Genomic DNA, 21,242 nt, shown 5'->3' with positions numbered 1-21,242 from the left:
TAGCTCTACATCGAGTGAAATGTAGCTCTACATCGAGTGAAATATATCTCTACATCGAGTGAAATGTAGCTCTACATCGAGTGAAATGTAGCTCTAAATCGAGTGAAATGGCAGTAGAGTTGTTTTAAATTATCGTCATGTAGAGTTAAATATAAACACTTAATAGAGTAGAAATTACTGAAAAATTAACTCTGCAATGAGAGTAAATTTCACTCTGTTTAGACTGGGACCAAATGTTATCTTTTTCGGAGTAAACTTTTTTTCAGTTTGAGTAAAATTTACTTTGATAAATTTGGAACAGTAGTGGGAACAGGAGGAACAGTAGTGGGAATAAGAGGTGTGGTAGTAGGAGCAACAGTAGCTGTATGGACAGGAATAGTTTGCTTGTCACTGTCTCCAGCTGGATTTGGTTCAGGCGCAGGTGAACACAGGTCAGATTCCTCCAGTGTCACTACAGGTTTATCCTTAAGCCACTGTGGAGAGTCACACACCTGAGGACACAAAGCAATCAGCAAAAAATAATTCACAGGAAGCCAAAATGAACCCTTTCTGAATTTTAAATATGCATCAACGCAGCAATCAGAACTGTAATAACTCAAACGTTCAGTCCTTATTCCCATGCTACAATCTCTCTAGTCTTTAAAGCTATAGTGCGTAACTTCTACAGGACCGTAAATGTCAGTTTCACCCAAGCCACTACTAGAGGAGATGACACAATGCTGATTAAGCCGATCGGCTCCTCTAACATCTCGCGGTATTTTTCAATATATATCATTTTTAGTATGCGTGTAGACCGGCGACATTCCCGCGCTGGCGCACAGGAAATGCTTCCTCACAACAAGAAGGGAGGGGGAGGACGAGCGGAGAGTGTCACAGCAAGAGGTAGAGTGCAGGTAGAAAGTAAAACTAACATGGCGGAGAAGTGGCCGAGACATGGTTCAGAAGTGGATCCTACCACAAAGAAAAAGCCTGGACGTTTGGCTGACGGTCTATTAGCAAAGAAGGAAAGTGACCGACAGAGAAGGCAAACAAGGATTTGTACTGGCGTCGCTTTTCCTCGGTGGAGAGCCCTGAAGGAAGAAATTGGGCTGAGGGCAGACACGGATGTTGCCTTGCTGCTGTTAGATAAGTAAGTGACTTGGTTTATAATTATATTATGAGTAGTATGTGTTGCTGTTACATGTACTGGACCTAGTACTTTATTATTTTCTTGGAAATGGTGCTATGAACGTAATGTAATGTTAGCAGCCTGGTGTTCGCCAGGTTGTGTAGCGTTGTGTACACGGTGTGAAGCGAGTGTTACTCTGTGTACACAGTGTGTGGCGAGTGTTACTCTGTGTACATNGTAATGTAATGTTAGCAGCCTGGTGTTCGCCATGTTGTGTAGCATTGTGTACACGGTGTGAAGCGAGTGTTACTCTGTCTACACGGTGTGTATCGAGTGTCACTCTGTGTACACGGTATGTGGCGACTGGCGAGTGTTACTCTGTGTACACGGTGTGTGGCGAGTGTTACTCTGTGTACATGGTGTGTGGCGAGTGTTACTCTGTGTACATGGAAGTGCCGCCGGCTTATTAGTTGTAATAACGCATTATCCGCTGGGAGGCGACAGAAGTTACGCACTATAGCTTTAAAATGCCCATCCCTATTAAGTGTTAATAAAGATTCTCAAATATTATCTACATTTTAGCAGGATACAAGACTAAAATGCCAAGTGTAAATGAGGCTTTAATGTTTTGTTTTCGGTCACTTACCATCCTCTGACAGCTTGTTGTCTTTGGTCTCCTGCTCCATCTGTTGACACCAGCCCTCCATGCGCCCCGTTTCCGCCTGCAGCAGCTTCAGAAACCAGTTCCCGTCTCGGAGGCAAGCTGGCGTGCTGGGCTGAACAGCATCTCCGTGGGAGCTGCAATTTGCGGTCTCCAGGCTGGGATCTGGCGGTGGCAGCGAGGAGGGGTCTAATGCCGGATCCAGGGTCTCGGGGGGCGAGGTGGATATCCTGGATGGGGCTGAGCTGTTTTTAAGGGGCTGCTGTTCCATGGCTTTGTCCTGTCTGTTGGGTGCGCTGGCATTCACTGTTTGACTGTTGGTGCAGTTGGCTGTGTTGTTTTCTGTGGGCGCGGCATCCTGGGGCTCCTGAGGCTCGCACTCTGTATTTTGTCTGGACGCCATGCTGCTGTCCCGGCTGAGACTGCAGAGACATGCATAAACATCAGCTTCTGACAGACAATTAAATAAATAAGACCATGTAGTGATGTGTCAAACATGTTCCACAGTAACAGTTTGGGGTCAGTGAGCTTAACTGACAGGCCATTACGGCTGCTGATGGTGCAGTATCATGTATCACACAGGAGCACAAAGAGTCAGGAAACACGCCGTATCGGGGATGGTAAGCAGGGAGCGAATTAGGAACAAATCAGGTATACAACATAAAAGCTTGGCAGACTGCTGTTTCAGAGATAATGAGCAGGACAAAAGGAAGCAAGCTGTCAAACAAAATGTGATTAAGGGAAATTACAGTGCACTGGAAAAGTTTAAATGGCGCGTTTCTCACTATGTTCAGCTCACTACAGTCAAAACAAGAGCAAAAGGACATCAATCAGAGCCCTGGGCTGCTGTGCTGCTGCCAGGCTGACTGCTGAATGACCTTAGCAGCGTCTGCTGCACAGACTGCAGATTCACCAGCCACATGGGTGAAAGACAGAGTGACAGTGTGAGTGAGTGAGTGAGTGAGTGAGTGTGTGCAGTTATGGAGGGAAAAGCAGGAGAAGAGCTACAGCAGACAGGAGGTCTAGGGCTGAGCAGTGGGGTTAAAATAATTGTCACAATAATAAAGGCAGGCACCCTGTTGAGCTTTGTTGTAAATAAATAAAAGTAGGAATGCCCTTATCATGTTCTTTTGCTGCCGATACTGAATGATCCATATCTGCCCATTTATTTGTTATAAAGGCTGGTACAACAGTATTATATGACAGTTTGTAGAAAAACAACTAAAGTATGAACTGTGACCTCTCTCTCCCTCCTGTTGCATCATGCACACAGACCCAGAGGTGTGTGGATGTGTGGCGTGGGGCAGGTAAGAGGATGCCGCACGCTGCAGAAGTGAGAGTTCAGTTGTAATGTAGTGTAAGTATTAGCACAACAGAGTACCTAAGGAGTACCTATAAATAAATACAACACACGTGGGAGAGCTGAATAGTAGTCGCTGATAATCCACCCCCCAAACCACCGCCCCCCTCTGCAAGTAGAAAGCATTAATCCCCATCGCATATTTTCACTGAATATCACCCTATAACGATCGGCGGTTGATCAGTGTGGGCATTTCTACATAAAGGTTTCATTTAGGTTCAGAGTTACTGACCAAAACATACTGTGTGTATCCTTGAGTTCTAACAAACATGTTAAATGCATTTCCTTTTTTAATTAAAAATTTGCAAAGCCGATTTTTAAAACATTTTTAAATCAAGCAACAGTAACATCCATGTTTAATCTCTAAGGCCCTGATCACACAGGAAGCGGTTTGCAGGCTGCAAACCTGAGGCTCGCCGCACTGCCTTTTCTTTTTTTTTCCTCTAACTGAATGCCACTAGTGAAAAAAATGCCTGCTGTGCCTTTTTATTGTTGCCAGGCAACCACCCCATCACTTCCTAACATTTCGTGTAATCAACGTACTGTTTATTTATTCTATTTATTTGACTGTAATTAGCATCTAGTCCCCAAAATGTTGAGGCAGAGGGTACTTGCTGTAGCTCTGGTTGAGGGTGAGAGGCTGTCTGTAAATAGTTTGTTGGGCACAGGGGAACAGAGATCTGTGTGGGTACATGAGACCCTAAAGAAGAGGGTGGATCACGGGGAGTACTACCCGTTGGTCCAGGAGCTTCACCTCCATGATGGCCCTTTCCAGGCATATTTTAGGATGACTCGAGGGCTGTTTGGCAACCTGCTGTCTATCGTCGGGCCGTATAGCTCTGGGTATCCAGCATTCACTACCACCAGTTTCTCCTCTATTGCTGCCAGCTGTAAACCTGTTGTCATGACCACCACAGAAGGCCTGCCTCTCAAATCATCCGATTGGACAATGGGGAGAAGGCGGAGATGATGTGAAGCGTTTTTCTACTCTGAGTTGAAGTTTTTTCAACTTGAGGCATTCAGAACACTCCAACAAAAACGGCAGGCGCTTAGAGCGCAGAAACGCGAGGCGCGTCACAAAGCAAAAACTGCGAGCAAAAAGCTTCATTCTCATTAAAATGAAATGTACCTTTAAAAAGATTTTCATTTTGTTTTGATCTAAACAACCTCTTCATTATCCTATCACATGTGAGTGTACACTTACGGCCTGCCGTTCTCCACTTGAACTCCAATTGACTGAAACTTAAGGGGGGCAGTCAGGGGTAGTGGTTCTTCTCTCAAGACTGGCAGAATGCAATCCACCTGAAACGTCACAGACCAAAACAAAACCGTCACATACAACCGTGAATGTGGCTCCTTCCACTACGACTGTATCATTAATGAAAAGCAGAAAATTCGTACCTGAATTCCAATAGAGGACAGTTTCCTCTTGGTTGCAGTCGGGGGCTGCTCTACGGTGATACTAACGCTCAGGGTGTCATTTTGGGACTGAGTAGATGTGGAAGTAGTGGTAGTGGTGACAGTGTTGGCGGTGGTGGGAGGGAGGTCACGAGGGGCTGGAACAGGATGCACAGAGCCTACAGCGGGTGCAGGAGCTGCAGCAGGGACAGGGACTGGTGGAGGTCGAGTCCCCTTAGCCAGACTGCCCGTGCGGATGCTACAGAGACTGTCAGAGGAGTTGCTGCGGCCTGACTGGCTGTTGGCCTCACTGCCACGGTCCTGCTGGTCAAGGTACGTGTCTTGGGCTGACTCTGTGCTGCTCTGCACCGTCACTGAGATGAGGGGCTTGGATGTGGTGCGGGGTGGGACTGGAGGAGGAGCCTTTCTATTGCTGACTGCTGACAGAAGGAGACACACACAAAAGAAAACAAAGCTGAGAGCGAGAAATCTGCTCTTCGTCACTTGAGACTTTGGAAAGAAAGCAAAAGTAAAATAAAACTGTGATACTAGACATAAACCAGCTGGTGCCTGTAAAGTGCCAAAACACAAAACCATAAACACTAAACCATAAACATGGCCTATCTGAAAAACAAACGTGCACTTTGCCCTTATTTCTGCCTTCATCACGCTGCACTTCAAGCTACCTCTATGTTTGCTGCAAACCTGCCGGTGGCTGTGTTCCACTGACGTCAGTGTGTCTCTGGGGACTGTCCTTCACATGCCACACCTTCACAGTCCTTTTGCTCCGGGGACTGTCAGACAAGACAACTCTGCCTTCTCTCATCACAGCCCTTTTCAACCAAACACTTCCAGGAACTGTGGAACCACAGGAACTAAAAAGACCCCTCTGCCCTTTCCTGTTTGCATTTCCGAGGCAAACAACACATAGCTATCCTGTTGTTTTGAATTTACTTTTGCATGACATGTTTCAGTAGATGCAGACCTGTATCACAATCAGAATTTTAGGCAACTTCACTGACATTCAGCACCGGAACTGAGAGCAACACAAACAAGTCGCGCTGCTCGCGTTATCTTCATTTCCATCAATATCCCCTATTTACATTCAAGTTAGTTTTGATGTTAGGTAATTCTGGGAAAAAACTCAGTTTGTAAAAGTGTAGCCTGCCATGCTGTTATCCTGTGTTGCTCTATGTATAATGATGCAACTAATAAACTAAAGAAGCACTAATTTAACTGACAAAATGAGATTTGAGATAAAGTTTCTCGACAGACAATAAGGGAACAGCCATATGTGGATGCTATGAATTGACGCAAAAGGAGGCTTAAAGAGTTGAAAAAGGAGATTTAAAACTCCACATGCCTCTCTCCAAAGTACACAATCTGCTGAGTGCTTGATTATTAATTTCTGCTTCAGAATGTAACGATGAACTATTCGCATAGAAAGTTTTATTTCTCTTCTTCACTCATCTTCTCTTGTCACTGATCCTCTCTTGTTCCCTCACTAGCTCTCTTGACCACCACTCTCTTATTTAATATGGAAACGGTTTTTATCATATGAGGTCTTCTTTGGTGATGTCACTGATTCAACAAGACTTACTTAATCTAATACGATCGTCCTTTTTGGCCGCTCCAAATAACAGTATTGTAACAGCACAAATAGACGCGCTTCAAAATCCAAGCAGCAGCCTTTTTGATGAGGACTGGTCTGCTGCTTTCAGTCCATGCGCTGTCAGTGTCACACTGCGATGTTATCAGTTCGAAAATCGTTTTTCACTGCATGATAAATCAGTCGTGTGGCGTGAGGGCATGTGACACGTCATTTGCATTAGTCTCACTGTCAATGCATGTGAATTAGCAGCCCTGCACACAACACATTTTCTGTAGTTATGTGCATGTGTGTGCCTTACCTTAGATATGCTTGTGGATTTTGAGTGGTATTTAACTCACTGTGTAGTTGTCTGACCACTAACTTTACTGCTTGGTTCAATCTCACCACTCTCAAAGCGTTATTTTCAGCCACAGTGGGCAACTCTTGAATGAAAAAGCTCTAAAAACCAACTGTGCACTACCTGCTCAGTACCAAACAGCAGACATGCACAGTTGGCAGCTGGCTGGCGAACACAGTGGAGCATTTAGCAGCTGAAGAGCCAGATATTTCCCTCAGGAGTTGGTAGAGACTAAAAATAGAGATAAAAGAGGGTGAACATTGGCCTAAAATTCACCAGGTGGACAGGAACACAAATCCAAATGAACGCTAATGTTGCTCCATAACTGCTCGATTTGTGCTTACAAGTTTGTCATTTAATTGTGTTCTAAATTTTAGGAATGATGTGAAATGCACCATGTACCTATCTCTACATCTACACATTTTTATCTGATTGATTCCAAATCCAATCGGGATTGGTAAATACTCTGAATTATCATTATTAATGTTGATGATTGGCAGATAACCTAAAGCATAAAACACTGATTTGGCAGCTCTTTTAACAAATCAAAATCAGTCCTTACTTACAATTGAATTGTATTACTTCAAATCAAAGCAGAGCCGTCACATAACAGACTATTTAATGTAAGTGTGACATTTTGGCGTTAACTGACATATGAACCCTGATTCATATACTCTTTCCACAGAAACTGAAATGAGGTCAAAGACAATCTGAGTCAGGGATAAGGAACAGGGCTGGTGCCTATTTTTCTGTCATCAGTGCGACTGCAGGGCTGTGGTGGATGATACAGAGTTAACTACAGCACAACGACATGAGTAACCAGGAAAAACCACAGGCTTTCTTCAAGAATTGAGGGGATGTTGAAGCGGTTTTGTGTAGATGCTATTTAAACAGCTGGCCGGCTGTCAACATATGACTGAAAGACAAATACTTGTGCCCAATTATAGCCCTCACTGACACACATGATGGATGAAATATTTCTTTAAAATTAGCTGACCAAGAAAGAAATTCAAGGCCCGCCGCTTTGGATCAATAATGAAAATGTAGTGTTTATTCTCTCCGGTAGTGGTTTCAATCTAAATAGCAACCTGACACCCTGTAATTGGGAGGGTGCTGCACTTCCGTCATCAGCCAGTGACTCACCGCACCAGTAAAGCCCTCATTAAATCCCACGAACATACACAAACATGGCTGTGGAATCCACTCCATATAGTTCATGAGCCGCTCATGCAGCCCCGGCCTCTCAGAGAACTATCCAACCAACAGCACACTTATTCCCGAAGAATGAGACACTTCTTTTGGTACTCATAGCACAGATGCACCACATTCCCACAGTTAATTATCGTGTCCAGCTACACCCCGAGTCAACACATGCCTCAGTCCCATTTGCTGCGCCTACACGGCTGCACTACGTCTCTTACTCACACAGAGCTATAAAGTTGATTATTTCCACGGTAATGGAGCACCTCTTTTATGCCAAATACCCACACATGTGCTATTCTTTCTCAGCTCTACAAGAGCATGATTTATGAGAAACATCAACAAACGGACTAAATGCTGTTTACGACCATCCAGTTATAGTGAAGTGGGCTATAATTGCAGAGTATTTGCACCCTTAGTAAAGAACACCATCCATTTCACTGTCCTAGTGCAATATGTGGTGAAATGGCCTTCTCCATATCACCTACTTAGGGGCTCAGTGATAAGAGGTGATTATGAGATGGATACACTGCCCAGGCCCTAAACCTCTGGGGCAGTACCTGCTAATGGCCTTCAGCTCAACCCATTATTTTTCTTTTTCAGAATCCTACCCACCTTCATTCATCATAAGTTCCTTCATCACAGTCAGTGCCTGACAAATGAATGCATGAATGAGCATCAGTCCAATTTAGATGTTAATGATCAGTTGCTAAAATAATCACTAGGAGTTTAACGAATCAGCAGTCTGGACTGATGTATCTATTCAATGATCAACGATGCAATATCATCGATGCAAAGTGAAAACATCCATCCATATCATCATATTTAGGATACACCTCTAATTTGAAATTCTGTGTCACCATCAACAGCATCAGGCAGATAATGGTGAGCAGCCAAGAAACAGACAATGAGGATAATGTTATTTACTCAGGAATAAATCTGCAGTGGGGAAATATTTTATATTTGGAAAATATGGGTCAACAGACAAAACAAATGGCTCATGTAAACAATGCCGTTATGAGTTAAACAGGACGCACCTGCCTGGTCAGGCATTTCACTCTGCTAACTTCTAGCAGCAACACAGCATCTTTAGCTGCTCTGTTCAACAATGTCAGGCTGAAAAAATATGCTTACAGGTTGAATTTCAACAGAGCTGTTCTGTGGAGAGATGATGTTAAAGTACAAATAATACATGTACTTTGTTAGGCTACGAGTAGAGGAAAACTCTGCTAGCTGCTAGGCTAATTTATGCAATGTAAACATGCTTAAGCTGATAATGGTGACCAGCAAAAAACAACAGTTTTTTTTCATGAACCTTCACAGTTATTATTATTGAGCCGAATTTCTTACTTTTGTCAAATGATGTGGTTGATCAAATTCCAAAATATTATTCTAATTATTAATCATGTTAGTGGTCAATGTATCCATTAATACATGGTCTGGGAAATTTAATCATACGGTCTGAGCAACCTTTCAATCATTATATTTTGGTTTTCATATTGTTCCCCATCTTCATTGTCATGGCCATACAGACCCTACAACAGTGCTACTGACATTTTTAGCAGTTATTCTGAATTTAGGACAAGGTCATTCTTATTTAGGATTCCTGACTTCTGAGCCAAGTCCACAGCGAGGGTTTGTCTCAAGCCCGTCGCAGACAGGAGGTTCCAGACGTAAAAGCGGATTCATTCAACCTGGGAAATCCCTAAGTTAGGGCGGTTCTGTTATAGAAAGTTTAACTGAAATTGCATTGCTAAGCAACAGCTTGGGTCCATGTTTACTTAATGTCAGCCGATGTCATTCACATACAAAACATTCCAACAGGAAATACAAAGGGACCAACTTAGAGTGTTTATGTTGTCAAGTTAACATGGTCGTTAAATTCCTGTCCTGAGATGAGATTTTATTTTCCTAAATGTAGTTAGGGAACATGTTTCTGTTAAACCAAAAATCATAAATGTCATCCTGAACTGAGAGAAGATGAGAGAATTTTAAATTTAGGAAGTTGCATCTCTTAATTCAACCAATTCACTGCAGAAGCTTCCTCTTCAACATTTACAATATAATCCTTTCCAAAACTGCAAGTTTTTTTATGTTCCAGTAAACTGATGATACATGACTCATCTGATCATGTTAATAGCCTTGTGCTTGGGCAGCCCATCTTTCTCTTTTTCCCTAGAGGCTACAACCCTTTTTTGTTGATAGAACGATGGGTTAGGCTTTGTTTTATGTGTTATACCTGTTTGAGCTCATCTAATTTATGTGCTGACAAGATTCCTGCTTCATAAAATTATTATATTTGTCGGTTTAAAAATAACAGGATGAGTGAGAGCAGGAGCAGCGGTTTTGTGTGCTGGCATTTTGTTCAAGCTTCTTGTGCTTATTCAACTGATTCAAAATGAATAGATGTTTATTGAAAATAATAATAATTCAAAGGCCTAATTTACTTGTGCTGTACCTCAAAAACAGAACTAGTTTCAAATTAATCTTTTCTTAAACTTGCTTTTTGTATTACATACAATTTTAATGATTCGTTGATTATTGATAACATGGTTTACAACTGAAACTGAAACGGTTTCTCCAGCTATGAAGGAAACATGGCAGCTAAGCTAACGAAAGAAAAGGAAGAGGAATCCCATTGCTTTACATATTTAAGCTGACATGTTATGTGGACAGCAGCTGTCTGTGAGTCACTTATTTGAGGGGCCCAAATGCTTCCTCTCACTTTATACAAACTAAAATCAATTACAACCCTGTCAACATTGCTAAGATCATCAAATGTTAGCTAAATTGCATCACTTATGAAAGCCATGCAGTCTCTGACCCAGGATATGCTCTGGCTCCATCAGCAGGTCTGTCTGAGAGCTATCAGATAACCACTAATGGGCCCTCCACGGCAAGCTAAAATTTGAGTGTACACGATTGACTATATTCAATGCTGTTGCCATTAAAACTGTTTAAAAAAAGGCAGGACTGGCTTCTCTTCCATTTTAGGTGAGACTGTTTGGTGCTCCGGTTTGGGATTAAAGATGTCTTGATTACTGCTGAGCTCATTCTTGAGTGATTTTGACCTACAGTCAAGTGTGTTAATTAGGCTGCAGAATGAATCCCTTACAAGTGGAGACACAGTGCAGCTCGACGTTGGTTTCTTCCAAAGCATCAGGCTCAACACACACAAAAGCAGAGTGCACACCCAGGCCTTACAAACAGTATTCTGTCTTATTATGGATGAACCTTTGTGAAACTCTGGATATAAGCCAAGTATAATGAAGAGAGGTGGTAGGCTAGCAGAAGCTCTGTTGAAGATTAGCAGCCTTATTGTAAGATAGTATGGCAGGCTGACAGGCTGTAGTTGTAGACTGAGAGATTAGACCATGACACATGGCTAAGCATGACTGCTGACTAACAGATTAAGCACATTAGAAAAAATACTGTATATTTAAATCTGATCAGAAAGCTGCAAAGGTTAGTGTTTGACTGAATCTGTGTCTTAGCCTAAGAGTCAATCTCATTTCAGCTGGGAAACTACATATTTTCATTATGTATGGCACCATGCATTACAAATATACTGTGTACAAAGGGGATTTTGCATTGGGCCTATTCCTAGGGTAAACGACCGTAAATCCTTTGCTGCACACATCATTGTGTAAATTTTAATGTCAAGTTGACATATTTTGGCTCTCCTCCCTCTGCTGCTGCTTGTCATTGATGTCTTACATGATTTATATTCATTTTGTTGTTACATATTTTACAAGAATCAGATATGCAATCTGTGCCGTTTTCCACAATAGCTTCATGAATAGGAGAAATGAGCTTGAAGGTATGAGTAGAGACGCATCAAATCAACGGGCACGGTGCACAGACTTGACAGAGAGGGCTATCTGTTGAGACAGAAAGACAGGCAGGCTGCCATTTAGCAGACAATGCTGACATACTGATAGGAAAAAATAAACCACTAGCACAACACAGACAGAGAAAGAGAGAGAGACAATGCCAAAAAATGAATAACAGGATAGGAAAACAAACACCTACGATTTCATTAAGAGCAACACAATTTGTTCTTCTTTACATGCTACAGTGGCTAGCAATCCAAAAGAAAATGTAATATAAAACTGCCCATGAAAATAAAAGAACACCTTGCCTTGAGAGCTGCCATTCCAATTGAGGCAAAATCCCATCAATTTAGTCCATCCTTTGCACTTCTGGAGAGTTGATTTGTGCATTCTTATCTACTATATAGTCTGATATCCTTGATATCCTTATCCTTCTGCAGTCCAGACCTCGGTCTGACCTACTGCACTGGGGCAACAGTCTGGGTTACAGCCTAATCAGCTGATGAAGAGACACGTGGCATGTGTCTCGGAGGTCAAACCTTTCAGGATGAGAAACTGGCAGCTCTTTTAAGGTAGAGTATTTGTACCTGAGCAACTTTTAGTTCACTTTGAGACTACACTGCTCCAAAAAGACTAGGAATGATTTTCGGAAAGACATCATGACAGGTTAATAGCATACAGCTCTAGAGGAGTGAAGTGTCTCCCCTTAAGAGCCATGGAGAGGCCGACACATGCCTGAATTCAGTTTTCGCAAACCTAAGGATAGGACTGGACATACCAGTAATACTTGAAACCTGTCTGACTGTTATCAGATACATTTTTTTGTTTAAGTTGCATTACTGAAAAAACTGCATCTTTCAATTGTTCCATAAAATGTCAGAAAAAAGTATAAAAATGTCCATCACAATTTCCTAAGCCCAAAGATAATGTTAAAGATTGTTTGTTTTGTCAAGCAAACACTTAAGACTTAAGATATTAAGTGTACTGTCACCCATGGCAAAGAAAAGCAGCAGACCCTCAGAACTAACAAGCTAAAACAAGGGAGTATTTTGCATTTTTGCTTAAAAATGACCTAAGAGTTGCACATTATTGACCTTTGACCGATCACTACTTGTTTAAGCTCTATGAAAAATTTCCATGAATAGAGCATACTATTAAAATGCGCCATACTCAATACACAAAGAGTGTTTATCAATATGTAATATACTCACAATATGATATTATACCAGCTGTATTCTTTTCAGTGGCTGGCAATATCATTACAGGTGCCAAATAAATGTTTCCATCTATGTTAGTCGTTTTGTAATCAGTGTGTGTCATTAGCACAGGAAATGGATAGGCCTGGACTCAATTGTCAAACCATGTTAACTAATAGCACCACACACACATCATCAGGAAGCCTGTCTGCTGTTGACCTTACAGTGAAACTACAGTTGCTTCGCCCATTCAGTCGAGAGATTACCTCATCAATGAGAGTGAGAGGAAGAGTGTGTAATACTGTGGAGGATGACTCACAGTCTATCCATGGTAATACACAGACACACCATGGCTTGTGTAATATGGTGCCGGATACAATGAACACGCCTTGTCGCCACGATGAAGCTTTAAAGTCAGTGTTTGTGATGATATCCAGCAGCCTGTTGGAATGATTTCAAACTTTGACGGACCAAATATATCAAATTATTTCCTAGGCATGAGTTAAAATAAAAAACATAAAACAAGATGAGCTGAATTTCATATAATGGAAACGGGAAACAGATACAGTGGTGCTACACTCCTTTTATGTGCACATCCTTCTTGTCAGGTGGTCCTTATAAAAGCTCTGTAAAGTGTCCTAACTGCAAAGCACTACACAGGACAGGAAGCTGATAAATTATTGATTGTGTCCTCAGGTCTTAACACATGGTAGCTAGCTACTGCATAAAAATGGCACATGAAACTGTGGACCAAAAATAGCAACTGCAGCTGAGGTAAAATCATGTTAGCAGGTTAGATTTCTAGTCAGTAAATGAATCTATGCATGCCACGTCTTTAAAAGTGAAATGTTAAAACAAAGTTCAGGATTATCCTCCATTAATTAATCAATGAATGTGAAACTTAAAAAAAATGTTCTTTGACCTAATCAGGAGAAAGCCATGCAGTGAGACAAATCACAATCTGCTACAGAAAGAGCTGTCAGTTTAGACTTCAGTAGATGGACTGATAAGTTAAGCTAAACGTGATTCATTGCTTCCTCCATGCCTCTGAGCTCAGATCACTGTCACATGTTGAGTCTGTGGTAAGAGACAGAAGTATCGTTTAACGGTGCTTTATTCTATTCTAAAGCCAATGTTAATCCATAAAAGGAAAAGCAAATGTCAGGTAAACCAATGCGAGTTAACAAGGTGTATTTTGGGTTTCCTTTTCCGTTCCAATGAATGATCCGTGTCAGCAAGTTTGACTTAATCATCTCCAACATCCAACTACTTGTTACGGCATGATCGCTTTTATTACACACTGTATTAGTAAATATGAACTATTTGCTGTAATAGAGGTGAACGTGTTGGTTTTAGCCTAACTAGCCGGTAACCGAGCTGTCCATACCCGGCTGTTAACGCCTCAGCTACTGTTAGCTTGTGCTACTAGCCAGTTAACGCTCATTACGGTGGGATTTCACACAGGGCATTTAACGTTAGCCGGAGGCATTGTATAGCAGAAATGGAGGAGAGCCAACAAAGAGGAGCTGCTGCCGGTATCTTTTTGTCTCGTTACCACCATTGTATCAACCACATTACTGTCTACCTGCCTCGCCTGCTTGCTAACGACTCGTATTAGGGTTTCATCCCCTTTCTTCATCCACGTTAGCTAGCTAACCTACCGTACCATCAACGTTAGCTCACGTTAGCTTGCCGTTGCTAGCGTATCTACACCAACTGACAGCCTCAACGTTACCGTTCACTGGTAGAAAAAGCGACAGAATCTTACTGTGTGGCGGCTGGCTCGTAAAATCCTTATTTTCTGGTCATTCATGAAATGCAGACAAGATGCAGACGGGGCTACGGTATCCTGCCGTACACAACGACGCTGTGAAGAAAAGATTTGTAGTACACGCCCTTGACGACGAGGATTGGAGTCCACGTTTTCGCCGTAACCGCTCTCTGCGAGCGATTGGTCAGTTCTGCTCCTCGATGTAATCGAACGCGGCCGTGATTGGCTGAAGCCTCCGTATAACGTTGTTTGTGACTGTGTTAGCGATAGGTGCGTTTCATTTTGGTCCCAGGCGCCGCGGGAAAGGGCTCTATAGTCTTTGACATAAAGCTCATACATATTCGATCCATTGTGACCGCCCGTCTCCCTAAACAATGGGGCTCTATTGAAATGGAGGCGTTTCCAGTTACTCCACTGTTTTCGTAAAGGCGAGCATCATAATGAATCAGCGCATGAAGACAAAACAAAAACCATCTGGATTACACCAAATCAGTCAATATAATGTTTTATAAATAAGATAAACCTATATTATAAATTTGCAACTGCTAGTTAAAGATTAGGCTGACAATAAATAACAGATTCTTCCTCATAACCCTGTGAGACAGACATCCACTGTGCCTGTAAATGACGCATTGTATTTTTAATGCACACCTAACCATAACCACTATCTATCTATCTATCAATCTATCAATCTATCCACAAAAATCTGTCTTAATATTACTGTTTGGCCGGCCATCACATCCTGGCTGAAAAATGCCACACTGGACAATCAAATTTAGCATATTTAGTACCATTCTGGCAGAGTTTAGTTTGATGACCAACTTAATTATTTCTCAGATTTTGTTTTGTTCATCATAGCCCTTAAATGTATGTAGAAATGCAGAAAATGAGATTCAAATTGCTATTTCTCTCTGCAGGAGGACCCTGTATCTCCCATTTTATAGTGTCCCTCCCACTTCTCAAACCAATGTTACACCGTTAAGTGTCAAATATAAATCTAGGTGTGCTGTACATACTGTATGCTGTCATATCCACCCACCTCATGCATATAAAGCAGCCTGTGACATTAATCATTTTATATTTATCCCAGCACCCTTTGCATTCTGCACTACTGCACTATTATCCTATTTGCAAATTTCACTGTATATATCTGTACATACTAGTCAAACATTTATGTTTACACTGTTCAGCTTTGTTGTTCTTGTTTGTAGCTGTGTGTACAATGGCCAATAAAGCTGATTCTGATTCTCATAGTTCATGTTATCACTGATTTTAACCCAAAATAGTTTCAAAGAACCTGTTGCATCCTGTATATACAGCAAATAACTAAAAATAACGGTTAGTATCAATAGATTATTGTAACAGTAAATGTGCACTGTGTGAAGCATAATCCAATGTAAATACAGGCTTTTAATGTATGAAATTTCAATGCATTTAGACACATGACGCAATGACAGATAACACAGGTATGACTACAATTGCAATTTATGATATAGATACCCCAGAGAGAATACTTGCTTCACTATTATTGGGTTGTATGATCATTTCAGTCATCTTTAATATGCTTCTGATGATAAACATAATGAATTACCATCAGGCATATTTGGACACTTGGCACTGTAGATACAATCTCATAATACTTTTAATCTACAAAATGTAACTAATCCTGCCATATTCTATACCTTAATTTTATTTTCAGATAATATCGTCCAGCTTCAGGACATTTTATGCAGTGATAAGAGACACAATTACACCTGCTAGGACAAAAAAGCTAAAGAAGAATATCTAACATATTTCTGTTTTTTCGTGTAAAATACTCTAATTTACTTCATGCATTCACTGCATCCACAGTGAACACTTTAAAGTCCAAATTATTTTCACTTCACTTTAACACAAAAACAATCAATGAGGTAGTGACACCCTGCTTTGAGTGATCACTGACTGCAGGCGAAAAATATTGCGGTGTGTCTCTCATATTTCTTTCAAACCCAGAACAATAAAATATGATTAATTTTAGTTTAATGGTGCAGCATTTGTGTGACTGATCATCATTCTTTTCAAACACAAACCATACTTTATGTAATCTACATTATAGAGCTGCTCAGTGGAGACCTTGCAAACCAAACGGTAGTCATTTGAAAAGGACAGATGGTTGGAAATTTAATCAAACTCTCAGGAGGTGTTATAGTTGTAAGTCAAATGTATTTGTCATAAATTAAACAACATACTGAAAAACAATGCACAAATTTGGTGGCAGCTGAATGAGGTCAAACTTCTACAACCACTGTATGATTACATGAAATGTCTCACTCTTCTGTTGCATTCATGTACTCATCGATTTCAGAGGAGTACTGTTGCTGCTCAGCTCCGTGTTTTTGTCGCTGTATAAATATTTTGTCATGGACTTTCATTGATAAAGTTAGAGCCAAAAGTCCTTATTCAGACTAAAATATAATTGCTCTCTTAATGCTTATACAATGCAAAACTATTTTCAACAATTTTCTACATGTCACGCGTTAAAGGTTGTGTATTCCAGAGCTTTCTTTCAGCACAGAGATGATCCACAAAGCAAACTTATTAAGCAAGAAACAACCCTGGTAATCTCAGACAAAACACAGTAAAGTTATATTTGATCCATGTGCGGAATAATTTAACCTATAGTAAAGACAGAGGCATACTATACTGACTAGATTAGCGTATGTGCTCCTTAGGTTTTCTATAAACTTAACATGCAAAGTTAAATTGTTAGCAATTGTACCTTAAAAGACAATATGTTACAAATTCTGGTTGATGTATTTCAGTGAGTGCATTTACATGGACATGAATAACCCCTTTATGATCGGGTTTTTGGAGCATGTAAACACCATATTCTGTTTATGAGAAACCCAAATATGCTAGGAAAACTCCCAAAGAAACTAGGATGTACACAGGGAATATAAATAACCCTTTTTCTCTGTGCTCATGTAAACACCATATCCTAAATATGAGCCTAACTGGGATAAGCCTCATAAACAGGTTGTTCATGTCGATTTAATAGCACTCATTTAAGTCCATGAGTTGTTCTACTTCCTTTAAAGGACAATTTTCAGTTCCCTACAAAACATTCATGTTGCTAATATGAAGCAGAGTTAATAGATGTGAGGATGGTATTTAATGTCAACCATATCCTCCCTTTAGGCTAATACTTTTAAAGGTATACAATGCAGGATTGTCAGTTACTGTTTGTAAAAGCTCCTCAGTGAAAGTGAAAGTAAAAGCCAACCCCTGATTCAATGTCATTTGGCGTTTCGCCTCGCTGTATTTGCATTTTTTTTTAATTGCTGTGTCTCTTGGAAGCCTGCTGCTTACAGTCTGGCACCTGGTCGCTAACTTTTTATAAAGCCCTGCCCTCACCTGAGCACTGTGGGGGTACACGCTCATAAACACTGTCAAGTAGAGGAAGTGCAGATAAATACACTGGCAGACACTTCTAGTGGGTCATAAGTGATGATTGAGAGGGATTACTTCTGTATGAGTCTTTGTTTTTTCAGAAAATCCTGCATCATTCATTCATTCATTCATCTTCTAACCGCTGCATCCTCTTGAGGGTCGCGGGGGGGCTGGAGCCTATCCCAGCTGACATCGGGCGAGAGGCAGGGTACACCCTGGACAGGTCGCCAGACTATCGCAGGGCTGACACATAGAGACAAACAACCATTCACGCTCACATTCACACCTACGGACAATTTAGAGTTATCAATTAACCTAGTCCCCAATCTGCATGTCTTTGGACTGTGGGAGGAAGCCGGAGTGCCCGGAGAGAACCCACGCTGACACGGGGAGAACATGCAAACTCCGCACAGAAGGGCTCCCACACCCGGGATCGAACCGGCAACCCTCTTGCTGTGAGGCGACAGTGCTAACCACCACACCACCATGCCGCCCAAAAATCCTGCATCATATACCTTTAAAATCAAACACTATCTTCATCTTCTCCATCCCACCTTGTCCTCACTGGTACTCACTGGTGTTGGAGCTGTAGCCTGTAGTGGTGGGCGGCGGGGAGTCTGAGTCCACAGACGCTGTATCTTCATCCTGGGAGCAGCCTGCCTGGATGGCCCGCAGGTAGCTGTGGCTACGCGACCGGAAGCACGTGGGCGCAGGCAGATCCAGAGCCTCCACTGCCTGCGATTCCCCCTCACAGTACGGTACTGAGTGCCCACAGCCCTGCCCGTATACCTGAAAGAACGTGTGCAGACTCACACGCTGAGGGCAGAGGGCAGACTGAGAAGCATGCATTTAACAGGTATATACCCAGTGGTGGAAGATGAAGTGCTGATACAACAATGCAAAAATACTCTCTCTTGTGTTATCAGCAAAACGTACTTGAAGTAAAGGTAAGTAAGTAAAGGTAATAATTCCACAGTAAAATGGCCCCCGTGACTGATGTACCAACATACATGATATTATTAGACTGTTAATACAGATGCACCAATGTGTGAGTAGCATTATTCTGTTGTAGCTGGTTGAGGTGAAGCTAGTTTTATATGCTTTATGTAAAGTTAGGTAGTTAAGTCTAGTGGTTCTCAGCCTGGGGATTGGGCCCCTCCAAACGGTCACATGATGGTGAGACCATAAGAAGATTATTCGGAGAGGGAATAATGAAAAACATATTTACAGTTCTTTTTAAAAACTTTTCTCTGATCTTCAATTATATTGTGAAATATTGGACAATTTATCTTTATCCTCTTTGGGCCTTAAATAGTTATTCAAACAAAATTATCTGAGAAGTTTATAGGGGGAAACGTCTCTTTGGTGGGACTGCAAACTCATAGACAACTGAAACATGATGAGGAGATCCAACTACCTCAAGTCAAAATGGTTGGGAACCACTTTAAAGGGGACCAATTATGCTTTTCCTTATTTTCTGTCATATATTTATAAAATGTGACAATGTTGGACGTTTATATTAAACATGGCCAAACTTTCAAATAATGAGGTAAACATATATAAAAGTAATCTCAAGTGTCAGACTGTTTTTAACGTTTCTTTCTACTTTCGAGACAAGCTGTGCTAGCTTGTGATGGATTTCTTTATGTGGTCATCTGCTCCAGGTGTGCCACTTCTATATTGCGTTCACTGCTACATGTAGCTACATGCTAACATCAGAAAAACATGTAATCTTGGTTACCGATGTTAACTTCTCCCTGATTTCGGATCATACCCCAGCTGGAACATGTCCAGGTGTGAAGATTTTGGTTTGGAAGCTTTTACTGAGGATTTTTCATGATGGAAAGTGCTGCTATTCTCTGTTACAGTCATTCCCCCAGCTGAAAGTACACTGCTACATGTAGCTACATGCTACTATCAAGGAAAAATGTAATTTTGGTTGCTGATGTTGTTTATTTCTCCTCAATTTCATATCAGTTTATGCTGGAACATGTCAGGTTGTGAATATTTTGATTCAGAAGGTTTTACAGGGGATTTTTCACCATTGAAACTGATGGTGTTGCAATTCACTACATTTAGATACAGCTTAATGTAGACAGGAAATAGGAATGACATGGCTAAACATGCTGCAAATTGAATTTGAACAGTCATTCCTGGCTGCAATGATAGTACAGAGACACCAAGGTTGACTGATCACTCAGAGCAAACTGGTTTCAGTTGGGGGGAGGTCTTTAAGAGACAGGCACTTAAGTGCTAAAGGTTTCAGTCAGAGGGTGAATACAGGTGTTCCAACATAGACAATATGAGGAAAATACATTTTAATTAATTCATTTATTAGGGCAAAGCAATTTAAAGCGCGTAAACATGTTAAAGAAGAAACTCAAAACACAGTATGAACCTGAAGATGAGCATAATAGGTCCCCTTTAAATAAACTTTATGTAATCTACAATACATACATTATTAATCCTTTACAACGTTATATTTTATGAACTCAATATGTTTTTTTTAATGGAAAAACTTATTCAGAAAAGTAATTAGTAACTATGGTGGTCAGATAAATGTAGTGGAATGTAAAGTTTAATTTAAGAACAATTAAATGTATGTACACTTTTCATGTACTGGTACTTAATGCTAGTAAATGTACTTAGTTACCTTCCACCACTGTTTATACCTGTGAATCAAGGTGCAGGTCACTTTGGAGTTTTAAGTATAAGTTAATTTGGAAAAGTCTAATGAGCTAATGGTGTGACAACTTTTCTTATTCAGTGTTAATGGTGTTAAAAAAAATTCATAACATATAAAAGCACACACAAAGAGGACTTTTCTTCTAGCAGGGACAGCATACAAATTTTGTGCAGTATTGTATGAGTTACTCAAAATAGCTTTGTTTCAGTATTTCTTTGCTGCATGGATGTGTCACTGTATCATGTGAATATGCGCTGACACCCGGCACCATCTGAAATGTTTGATCAAGTGACATAAAAAGAAGTAGAAACAACCAGTAGAAGTATTTTTATGTTTGGCATTTTAGTAGCAAACATGAGCGTGTCGTGGGTGGTACATAAACACGAATAACAATCCCTCAGAATCAACTCACTCAAAATATTGTAGTTTAGTATCCACAAATTCTTTACTCTGATTGACTTCACTGTCATCATAAAAGAAACTGAATCTCTCAGTCATTACTGGATTAATGTAAAAGCTCCCACGTACAAGTAGAGACTGATGCCACTGCGTCTTTATGAAAAGATGTTTGCATTAGTGCGGTGTGTGATTCTGCATCCCACTCCAATCCTGCTGATGAAGATATATAACAAGTTCCCTCAGGTTTACACT

The 21,242-nt window shown here is 41.0% G+C and overlaps 1 protein-coding gene across 1 annotated transcript in view; it reads right to left on the bottom strand.

Annotated features, from left to right (window-relative positions):
- The window catches only part of dlgap4a (discs, large (Drosophila) homolog-associated protein 4a), a 132,740-nt gene that overhangs the window by 6,283 nt on the left and 105,215 nt on the right, over positions 1 to 21,242 (bottom strand). Inside the window, exons 5-9 of the mRNA XM_050065823.1 lie at positions 18,481 to 18,721; positions 6,597 to 6,599; positions 4,531 to 4,967; positions 4,334 to 4,431; positions 1,755 to 2,191 (exon numbers count right to left, since the gene is read on the bottom strand). Coding sequence (XP_049921780.1) covers positions 1,755 to 2,191; positions 4,334 to 4,431; positions 4,531 to 4,967; positions 6,597 to 6,599; positions 18,481 to 18,721 — 1,216 coding nt within the window. The remainder of the gene's footprint in view (positions 1 to 1,754; positions 2,192 to 4,333; positions 4,432 to 4,530; positions 4,968 to 6,596; positions 6,600 to 18,480; positions 18,722 to 21,242) is intronic.

The sequence above is a fragment of the Epinephelus moara genome, chromosome 16, assembly GCF_006386435.1.
Source record: "Epinephelus moara isolate mb chromosome 16, YSFRI_EMoa_1.0, whole genome shotgun sequence".
Lineage (NCBI taxonomy): Eukaryota > Metazoa > Chordata > Actinopteri > Perciformes > Serranidae > Epinephelus > Epinephelus moara.
The sequence above is the reverse complement of the archived record's forward strand: the minus strand, read 5'-3'. Positions and strand labels throughout refer to the sequence as shown.